The sequence below is a fragment of the Homalodisca vitripennis genome, chromosome 2, assembly GCF_021130785.1.
Source record: "Homalodisca vitripennis isolate AUS2020 chromosome 2, UT_GWSS_2.1, whole genome shotgun sequence".
NCBI classification, from domain to species: Eukaryota; Metazoa; Arthropoda; class Insecta; order Hemiptera; family Cicadellidae; genus Homalodisca; species Homalodisca vitripennis.
Window position 1 is genome coordinate 138913788 of NC_060208.1, and position 11940 is coordinate 138925727.

Here is an 11940-nt window from a genome sequence, read left to right on the forward strand (position 1 = left end):
TCTATGTCGATTTTTCACATCTTCATTAAAACGCCATAATGAAGATGTATACCAAAATTTAGCTCACTAGGAATTTTTCCGTAGATATAACCTTAAATGACTGGACTAAGTAGTTGTATTTATGAAATGATAAACTAATTAATAAGTTTTGTATTTTAACATGGAATGGAGTCTCCCAGAACATTTTGCAGGATGAGCCTGCCACATGGTTATATTTAGGGAGACACATCTTTCTATAATACAAATTTCATTATGTAGGAAGAACAGCATTATTATCAATTTGTATACTTACCTCATCTTTATATGTGTCATTAAATAAATTATTCTCTAAACTGCAATAAAATGCAATAATAGCAGTGTGCTTACTGCCCCAATCGTAAATATTACAAATGTCTCTGGAAATGAACTATTAACAACCACTTAGATGTTGTCAGACTTACCAGTGGATCAACAAAGTTATGATGCTGTTCTATATATATAATTAATAACAATAAATTTTTGCAATCTGGACTGACACACACCAGAACACATTTAAAACTTTTTTAAACACTTTTTTACAAGTGGGTTGGTGATAACAGACAAACGCTAAACACCTAATAATAATCTGTTACTTATAAAAAGTATTAAATAATTAATAACTATAAAACAGGATAATACCAAGGTATATGAATAAATTTTTAAATAGTTTTCATCAACCATATATGTTCCGTTTCCCTTCTTAATCCTGCCAAAATTGTACAGTTAAAATGTTTAGTCTTCTTTAACTTCAAACTAATAATTTTATTCAATGTAACAAAATTTATTTGTAGTCTTAATTTAATACAAATTAGGATTTCCACAGAGAATCCATTCTATTAAATCCTTTTTGGGTAGATAATTTTTCTTTTGCTAGCTAGTTTACAACATTACAAGTTGTCTCAGACACTTCTTTAATAATCTAATTTTTTCATCTGCTTTTGCAATATCTCAATGAACATAATGAAATGCATGCCTGCCATAAGGAGTACAGCAATAAACCATTAAAATAAATCATCAATACTGGTCGTTGGTAGTAACCAACCTGTTGTAAGCTGTTGTTGAGGACCCAGAGATCATTGGCGTCTGGATGGTACACGGACAGAATTCGGGTGTGTCCTAACCCCAGCCTCATGTCCTTCAACAGAATCCGGATCAACCATTTCTGCTCTTGGGCCGACATGCGCCGTAACATCACCTCCAGCTCCTTATCTTTCTCTCCTATCAGGATACTGCTGGTTAGGTTAACGAGTTCAAACAATGCCAATGTATTTCCATACAAAGCCACTTCATATAATTTGCAAGGTAAACACAACAATCTAGTAATAAACTGAAGTTTGTTACCATTGTAATTAGGGCAAATGAGAAAGAGTACAATGAGAAAGATAGGGTTTGTGTAGGTAGGGCTAAAAACAGTAATCAAACCACACGCTGTAATTACTCTAGTGTTCTTTACTTACAGCCAAGGTTATGAATGAATTTGAAGTACTCAACTGATGCAACATCCTAACCTGGAAGAAATCGAGGAAAATCCCGAGCAAGATTGGATTTTGTTAATTATGAATAGCTACAAATGTTAACAGTAGTGTACTGTATTAAAACATTTTTTTATTCAGCTTACTTTTTATCACATGGCCATATAAAAACCGGACAGCATCTCACAGAAAATTAATTTAAATAACTTTAAAAAAATCTTAATAAAAGCTTGTTTGGTTGTATTTTAAGTACTAAGTGTAAAAAAGGTAATAGTACATAAAGGTAGGTACTCTCAATTAATATTGAGAGAAAAGATAGAAGCTTTAAAAGACTCAATAAAGTAATATAACTCAAATAAGGAATATGAATAGACTGCGTAGTTACACAATAAATATTACTTTATTTTTCTTTCTTTTTCCATAACTTAGAATTGTCCACAAAAAGGAACTTTTTCCCTGAATCTACTTGACATAACGTATTAAACTTTTCAGGATTTCTTTGTAAATACACATTACACATATTATCAAAATGATTTATAGTTTCTAAATATACAACATTTAATAAACCCCTATAAATGTATGAGGCAACATATCAAATGTTAAAAAAAATATGATATATAGAATTGTTTTGTATAACAAGACACTCTAAAATTAAAATGCGTTTTTACAAAGATACTTAGATAAAAATTTTGGATGAGGTTTTATTAGATAGAAGCTGAGAAAATTTTCCTTAGGTTACAATGGAAAATAGGGGGAATTAAAGCTGGACCGCTTCTCTTCAAGTATAGTTTCTGAGAAATTGTGTTTTGAAAATAAAAAAAAAATCTAGCATTCTATAAAAAGCTAGGTGTTTTCATTTTAAACTATGTTTCAATGTAATGCAATAACGGCCTTCCAAATTTTTTTAGTACATATAAACTTGAAGCAACATAATTTTGTTACCAATAATGAATCTCGATTTTTTCATTAATAATTTATGATTTAAATAACATAAATTAATACTGACGGGGAAGTCTCTCTGCATGTTTAAGAGCTACAGTATCAAGATGGCGCTGAACATCATCCACTGTAAGCTCTCCACCTTCTGAGCAGCGGCTCTTCAATACCCAGTATGCCACTTCACCAAAGTCTCCAGCATGGTTTCCTGCATTTTTTGGTGCTCTGGAAACGGTAATCACAAATATAACACTTTATAATAAAATTCTGAATAAACATTTTATTAATAGTTAACTCTTTTGAGGGATTCTCAAGTAAGAATAAATTATTGAACACTCGGAACCAGTACAATTAAGCAAACAAAGAATGTTTGTAACTCAAAGATATAAACAGCACTTTTACCAAATGATACCAGTGAAATATTTATAAAAAGATCCAGTACATAGAAATTGTCCTAAAGTACAATAACTGTAATCCTCATTTAATAGAAAGTGTAAATTAATATTTACTATTACATTTTTAGAGTTGACATGATGGCGATAAAATTAATACTTTTTATAAACAAAACTTACAATTACAATCCTCATTTGATAGAAAACCTAAATAATTGAAAATTAGTAATACATTTTTTACACTGGTCATTAATAAATTTGAAAGCATCTCTCTAACATTTTCATTAATACTTTATTTTGCGATCTGGTGCTGAACATAAGATCTACAATGTTTATAAAGTAATGCCTCATGCTCAACCGCATCAAGTAGATTATTCACTGGAACATCCCATAATGACCAGGATGAAAATATCCAGTAGATATCCCTCCCAGTCATAAGTTATGATGACTTTCTCGTTAGATTCATCATTATGTGTCTACTTAGCAGCAGACTATCAACCAAGTTTTTTTTTACGTAGGGGGAATGCATTTGCGCACAGAGTGTGGGACTCCCTTGCGGACAACCCACTAAACCTCCTACTGGCCACGGAGGACCCAGGCCGGAACCCTTTCGTTTCGGATGACATTTTGCCTGATCCGTGTGTCTTATGTCCTGTCCAGGACAAAACTACTCGTTTAGTTTTGAACATGAGAGAAATAATAGTTACAAAAAAAACAGCTTTTGTCAAAATCATTGTTTACATGACTGAGAGTACAACTAACTAGAGCGACTACAGATAACAGTAACCTACAATTTCCAATATTTAATGGTTGTATACTATATCCTAAACAACTAGTGTTAAAGAAACAACTCAATGGTTCTATAAAAGTGGGCTTACATTACTGTAAATGTCAAAAAAAGTCAACCAACAAAACCATATTTAGATTGTCCCATGTTTATAGATGACAGCCCGATCCAACTGATTTCAGTTAAATTTCTGGGTTTTCACATAGATGCAATCTCACATGGGACCATCATGTTGATTACTTATTTAATAGGATCCATAAAATCTATTATGCCCTTGGTTACCATGCACAGTTATGCAGTCCCCATATACTCCTTACTGTACATTTTCCCAAAGAGAAATCTAATTTGCATTATAGTATTATATTTAGATTTTCAACTTACAAAATTTGTACAGGGTATTTCAATTCTAAGATTGGTGTGTAAAACGTATTTTTCTGGATTCTGTGTATTTACTGTGTATAGTATGGTGGGGTATGAGTTCTGTATGTTCATTACTAACAACTATAGTATTTTCATTGTGAATTGTGTTTTCTTCACAAATGAACTATTCTTAGTAAATTAGAGAAATAGCCAGCACATGACAGTTCAGTGACACATAACTTCCATACATGAAAAGGGGCTATACTACCTTTGTACTCGAATATTAAATAAACTTCCTGATGTAATCAAACATGAAAATAGCACTTTTACGTAAAAAAAAAAACTAAAAACATATTTAATTGAAAAATCTTCTTACATGAAAAATATTTACCTACGAAATTATATTTTTTAAACTGTATAAATGGAATAAAATGATTATTGTACTTAGTTCAAAAACATAGTTATAGCAGGTATGGGAGATTAAGGCCACAAGTTAAGTCATGGAACATTTATTTATTACTTAAAAATAAATATGTAAAATGGTCAACAGCTGGGAAAATATTAGAATGATTTTACTAACCGAAAGTTTTTCAATTTCAGTGCATCAGCACTTTCAGGATGAAGGCAGAGGATGCGGACGTAGATATTGGCAAGAACAAATTCTTTAATGCCATACGCTGCTCGTTCTCGGTCAAGTTTCGGCAGCAGCAGTCGCAACACTCGATAGAAACTGGTTTCCTACAGTTACAAACCATACTAATAATACTTACAGTCTGAACCTTATTACAAAAATAAATAATAATGAGCTCATATCAGCATTGAATTATGCTTGCATACATAATGAAAGTTACATTATAAGTCTCACTAAACACAACATTTCAAATTAAGATCAAACTCTCATTGGAGAACAACATAATCTGTATGACGTACAATACTTTATTTAAGTTCATAGACAGTTTCCATTTATTAGAGTTTCATTGAGCAAAGTCCTACTTTCACGTCATGAGAACCAACCAGTAAAACCATATCTTATTTCTGTTTTGTTCCAGATAATTTGGATAGCACCTATAAAAGTTGTGAAATAATACATTACACAAACTGAGGATCATAAAATTAAAATAACCATAGTTATTGATATCATACAAGTAATCACTTAATAATCAGGATATGCTCTTTAGCAATTTATGCACTCTTGCAATGCAGTGCTGAAAGGAATTTTCAATAAGGATATTCATAATCTTTGCTCGATTTTCTATCTCTGCTTTAACAAATTCAAGTATCATTCCTCTCAAAATTGACTGGTCTTCAGCAAATAACAATAGTCATAGAGTTAAATTAAGACTAGTGAGGAAAGTGGATAATCTAAGATAGGGATGTCTTGGGTTGACCAAAAAAATATGTTGACAAAGTATTGTGGTCCAGGGCATTATCCTGTTGGTAGAACCATGAATGATTTTTCACAGACTGGGCCATTTTTCTGTACCACTCATGCAGGGTAGTGAAAACGCCAATAAGGGAAATTTGGTTTTTCTAACTTAAGACACCATACCAACCTGGTGATACACCATACTCCCATTTTGCAATGTCACTGAATGTTTTCTCTGAAATTGGTATGCAAGAAAATGAGTTATTGATGTATTCATGCCAATTTTTAATCTGCCTCAACTAACAAAAAACCTTGACAGTAAATTTCTGACAGTAGCACGTGTTTTATTGGCAGTTTATATAAATTTGATACAGGTGTGTTGCAAGCTATTCTGAGTTATATAGGGCAAGCAAATAAATTCATTAAAACTATTTAAATGTTTATATACCTAAACTTTCCTGTGTTCATGATAAATGATCCACTAACAAACATACTTATAGCATAATTATCTTCTTTTGCACATTTTCTAATGAAATGTTAAATTTATACATTACTAGCTGTTTCCCGTGGCTTTGCACGCTTTTCGTAAGCTTTGTCCGTGTATGTGAACTTCTGGTTTAATTGAATTATATTTACAACGCTGATGTAGAGTTTGCCTTGTTGCCACGATCAAGAAAATATGTTTATGTTTATAGCCATTGTGCACGTACATGTACTTTATTATGAAGTGGTCTAACACTCAAACTTTAAGTTCAATCAGAAATGTATCTTAAAGACAAATATACATAATAACTTAGCGCCTTCAAATAGTGTTTGGCTATGTAATATACGTAACTGTCTCGTAATTTCAGTTTATAGTGTGCAGGCGCTTTGAAACCTTTTATCTTTTGCAAAGCCGCTTGGTGGCGAGTTACATTAATGGGCATAGCTTATAAACCTTCCCCGTGGAAAAATACGTATACATACAAATTTTCATAATGGTCTAATATTTTGCGATTCCATAAAGGACAAACACACAAACATTCATTTTTATATATATATAGATGTTTTCTGATAGCTCTAATATCTTTCCAACACCGGCATCACTTCAAATTATGAAGCACTTTGAAAAAACTAATATTCATTTAAGTAAATTATTAAGTATAGCAAGTAACTAAATAAGAATAAGTTGAAGGGCTAAATCATACTTCAATATGTTTTAGGTCCGTTATTTAGTTTATGAATATTGACAATATATTTAAAGGCATCATGTACCCAACAGTCTCAAATATTTTAATATCAAAATCTTTATACTGTAAATTGTTATTATTCAATTCAACATTTTTTTATTCCAAAATATTCTATATTTCGATGGACTTCATGTTCTGTAAAGACTTACAATTTTTACAAACTTGTATATTGATACTATAGTTTAAATTTTTAGAGTGGAAACTGCATATACTTTAATAGAGGATTAAAATACATTTAATTCAGTTTGGATATAAGAGGCATGTTTAAAATTATGTTACATAATATTAAACTATATTATAAAAATGATCTTTTAAGTAACTGTACAATTATTTAAAATGGTAAGATCTCTAAGAAAGATGCGAATTTATCTAATGCACTCAAGTCACTTATCACAGACCACATTCAAATGAATCTTCCAGTGCCCTGCACGTAGGCACAGGCCGTCCAATCAGGAGACCACACAACATCAACTAATATCCTTGCTTAATTTGTAACAATTTATATAAGCAGCAAATTAAGACAATGCCTATATCATGTACACAAATGTGATCAACAGCAATAAATGGTTTGATCTGAACGTTGACAACTCTACCAATGACGTGAGACTGCTACAAAACTTATAATAGTTTATAATAATAAATATATAATTTATAATATTATGATTATTAATAATTTAACTCATAGTAAATCAAATATTTGTTTAAAATTGTTTTACGATGGCAGAATATTCCATATAAAATGGATTTTAGTTAAAATTAAGTTTACTGTGACTAATTTGTCGAATGCTATGTTTATAACTGTTTTATTGTAATATATACGCAGTAGTTGTGTAAAACATCTATCAAAGTTTCACATTTAACTGATATTGAAGCTAAAAGTGTGCAAATTTGTACCTTCACGTGGTGTAACCTCTACACATAAAACGTAAATCAAGTATTTTATTAAACTTTTATTAAAACAATTAGGTTTTTGTATAAGTACTTTACAACAAAGATTTTTATTTAAAACATATTTGATTACCAAACTAACTTAATATCTACAATCTTAATAACAATCTCATAGATAATATGGGAATATTGTACAAGGAAACGTGCAGAATATGTCTTGACAACTCAAAATTTCCCCAGAACAATTTTTAGTGATGAATTTCTGTGGTATGGATATTTTTCAATACAATTGTGTTCCTTACAAAATAATAGTAATATTATAAATTCGAAAGTGCCTTTGTTTGTATGTTTTGTTTTCATGCGTAAACTACTCAACCGATTGCACTGAAATTTTACATGAACATTCCTACAGTTCCTGTGATGAATATAGGCCTATTCTTATTTCAAAAATCCCACTGGGCTATGTCCCACTGGTCATTAAAGTAACAAAAAAATCCCATCTTGGTCTCTTAAGTTGTGTAATATTAATTGAATAAGCCTGACTAGTGTAATCAACTGTTCTGTAAAAACATTGTTTATTTTTTTCAATTTTGTTTACATTTACAGTAAATACATTTTCTAATAAGTAATCATAATTTTCAACAGTGTTTTAAATTTCAGTGATTAAGTACTAATCTATCTTAGAAAATTTCCTAAAACATAGAAGGTCAAAATTTGACTTCAAAGACTCCCTTTGAAACACTCGACAAGAACTATACTAGATGAAATTTCACTGGACTGAAATTTTGAACTAATGTACTAATTCCAGCTCTAAATGTTCTTAAATATTTAAAAACTTTTACTATAATTTTAAAGACTGGTATAAAACCCATCTTAGTTTTCTTTAGACAGAAATAGACTTCTCTTATTTGTTATATATTTTCTTAACCCTCCATCAGGCGCTTAAAATTAGAAACACCATCAGGCGCTCACGGAGGTTTCCTCCTGGTTAGCAAATAATGGATATCATAGTCGTTTAAACTGTTTTTATTTGTTTAAATATTCATCCTGAATTAATTGCAATGTAATATGTTAATTTTTAGAAATTAAATAAAAATTACTCTCTTATGTAATGAATTTTCCAAATAAGAAGTTCAAAATCTTAAAAAATGTTATTTTATAATAACAATATGATTTATTTTTAGAAATAATGCAATTAATTGTAAAAATGTTTAACCTACTGTAATAATATATGAAAATTAATTTAGTTTTTAACTTCTTACAAAAACAACTTACTTCAATTCTTGAGATATTGTACAATTGTAATGTCAATTATTACTCTAAAATCAAAACTTATTCTTTATTAAATTTTTTTTAAACACTACACAAAGTTTCAAAACATTTTCCTTCTGGTTCTTATAACGACAATGTTCACTCTATAAACAAAACTGAAATGTTCCCAAGCACACGGAACATTACTGTACTGACAAGTTAGTGTCTCGTCTTCATTCTCCATTTCACAAAATTCAAATAAAATATAATATTGTAAAACTTAAAAAGAAACCATCACAGGTCACACACTTAGTCGCACACGGATTATTATTCCATAAAAACTAAACACTATAAGGCGCTTACGGAGATTTCGTCCAAGCACTACAAAGACAACATCAAGCGCTCACGGAGGAATCGTCCAGTCTCGCACGGAAGTAGACCTCATACTGACAGATTTTGACAAAGATAAGCGGGGGGCTATTGTTTCGCTTCCTCGAAAGATGCTCGTGAAGTACACTGCGGGAAACGACTGACAACATCAGAAAAGTAGTACTATTTTTAATAATAAAAAATACACGGAGGAAAACTCCGTTTAGCGCCCGATGTAGGGTTAATTGGGAAACAAAACAAAATTAACTATGGACCAAAACATGAATGAAGTAAATTAAAATGTATATAATTATATACTTTTTAACGTATTTTCTTGATCGTGGCAACAAGGCAAATTGTAAATTGGCGTCGGAAATATAATTCACTTGAACCAGCAGTGGTCAACATGCAACACCTACTAAAATTGCATGTAAAGATGCAGGTAACTGCTAGCAGTGCAGATATATGAGACAATGTAATCTAACTTTTGCTGTACATTTAAAGACTGTTATAAAACCTATCTAAGTTGTCTTTTGACAAACGTAGGTTTCTCTGAGCTGTAAATGTATATATATTTTCTTGATTGGGAGAGAGGCAAAATCAGCTTTGAAACAAAAATAAGACCAAAGTAAATTAAAATGACCATAAATATACACTTTTTAACATATTTTCTTGATTGTGGGAAGAAGGCGAACTCAACATTGGCATCGGAAATATAATTTACATGGACCAGGTGTTCATAAAAGTGCAAAACCTACGAAAATGTGTGCGAAGCCACGGGCAATTTCGTACATTACCCACATGTTCCACGATGTGCAACATGTGGAAACTTTGTAGAGAACACACCAAGATGTCCGCATTGTGGAAGACCAGTACATAAGGAAAAAGAGGATAGTGACAGCGACTAATCAGCTTTAAACCAAATCCTTTATGGAATAACTTTAATTTTTATGTGCCAATATTTTTGCTAGTATAACTTATAAATATATGAAGACATAACAAATATTTATCAATTCATCAATAAGTGTGGTAGTCAAAATGTAGCAAAAGTGAGAACTAGTGAACAGTGGTAGACTATATCCATACTGCAATATAGCCGGCACCAACTATAGTTAGTAATGTCTACCAATTAAACTTGGAAGTTAAAAATTATTTCAATACAGATTATTTACGGATAACTTAATTGTTTAGTGCCTGAGAAAAAAATATTTGTGTTGAAATGTGGCTGATTATTTTTTGAATGACTATGCGAAATGTGCCAGGGGGTTTTAGACGGAAACACAAGGTTTGAAAAAACAATTACCAGACATTTATTTTTATCATTAAAAGTTGATTTTTTAATTTACTTTCAGGTAAACAAATTGTATATCACACAATATATACAATTCAGATTTTTTTAAATTAATTTACACAGTAACATTTTCAAGGAAACAAAAAAAATCTAGTTTAAGGTGAAATAACTATTATAAAACAAATATATCTTGAAATTTTAATACTTTCATGATATGGGCATTTACAAACAATCTAAAATAATATTGTACCATAAATAAAACTGTTAAGAAATACTCATGTGCTAGAGATTAAAAAAAAATTTTTTATGCTAAAATGCAGGGTTTTGGAAAAATTTAACTAAAATTTATTTTTCATTATATAACACTCCTTTTTAATTTGGTTTAACCCATCATCGGTCGCATGGTGGTCTTTTATATCGACGTCTGTAATTTTCCATCACTAGACAGTCAGTTGTAAATATATCGGCTTCTACCTCCATGACTGTCGGTGGAGAGGTACACAACGTAGGAGTTGGGACAGCAGCAATACAGTAAGTTGTAGTGACCTTGGAAGTGGACGGAGTCCGCCACTGCTACATGTGTCACACAAAACAAGCAGGAAAATCAAAACACAATATGTACCAAGTGGAAACTTTGTAGAGAACACACCAAGATGTCTGAATTGTGGAGGACAAGTACATCAGGAAAGAGAGGTCAGTGGCAGGGACTTATCAGCTTTAACCCAAAACCTTTGTGGAATAACTTTAATTTTCATGTAAATTTTGTATATACATATATATGGTGCCAATGGTTAATATTGAAAATTAAGAATTATTATAGATTTGTTCATCCAATATTTTTGATTTTATATTAGAAAAATTTGTCTTTTAACAAGTATAAGTATGAGTAGAAATACAATTTAGTTATTGTTTTACATGTAGTGATTTAAACTGACTTAGATTTTTAATTTATCCACAACTACTGTTATTTTGATGTAAATAAACAAATAACAGTGTCGTAAATATGAACAAGAAACAGTTTTTATTTCATTTAACATTTTCACATTTAAAAATATTAGTAAAAAAACAGAGTGCATCTAACAGCATTATAGTTCAGTGTGACTAATAACGGGTTAAAGGTAAATGAATTGTGCATACATTTTTTTTTTTTTAATTCAGATTTTGATATAATCTTTAAATATAAAAATTATTTTAGACCACACCCAAGTTTTGTAAAAAAATATATACTTTGAAAATAATTATATTTTTATTGGTAAATTTTCGTAGTTAGTAGTTTTATAGATGCTTTTGGTAATGAAGAGGATTAATAAGTTGCAGTTTAGTTAACTCACATTATTTGCATGGTAATCCGAGATGAATCGCTTCAGAATGTCAGCCTTCTTCTCCCTGCGAGCTGTGCTGATTTTGTCACACACAGCACAAAACTCACTGAACATGAGCTCCTTGTTCTGTCTACTGGTTGATGCCATTTTATCTCAGTCAATTTATTGCTCCAAATTTATATTTTCACTCTTAAATTCATTTCGTTTCAACTCTCTATTGACAGTCTCTCCAACACAGGAACTGGACAAAGAGACTATA

General features: G+C 30.7%; 1 protein-coding gene across 2 annotated transcripts in view; it reads right to left on the minus strand.

Moving 5' to 3' along the window:
• The window catches only part of LOC124354811 (DNA ligase 4), a 61947-nt gene that overhangs the window by 38389 nt on the left and 11618 nt on the right, over window positions 1-11940 (minus strand). For both annotated transcript variants that reach the window (XM_046805538.1, XM_046805535.1), the window contains exons 2-5: window positions 11691-11922; window positions 4546-4703; window positions 2497-2651; window positions 1061-1236 (exon numbers count right to left, since the gene is read on the minus strand). In XM_046805538.1, coding sequence (XP_046661494.1) covers window positions 1061-1236; window positions 2497-2651; window positions 4546-4703; window positions 11691-11828 — 627 coding nt within the window. In that variant the 5' untranslated portion in view covers window positions 11829-11922. The remainder of the gene's footprint in view (window positions 1-1060; window positions 1237-2496; window positions 2652-4545; window positions 4704-11690; window positions 11923-11940) is intronic.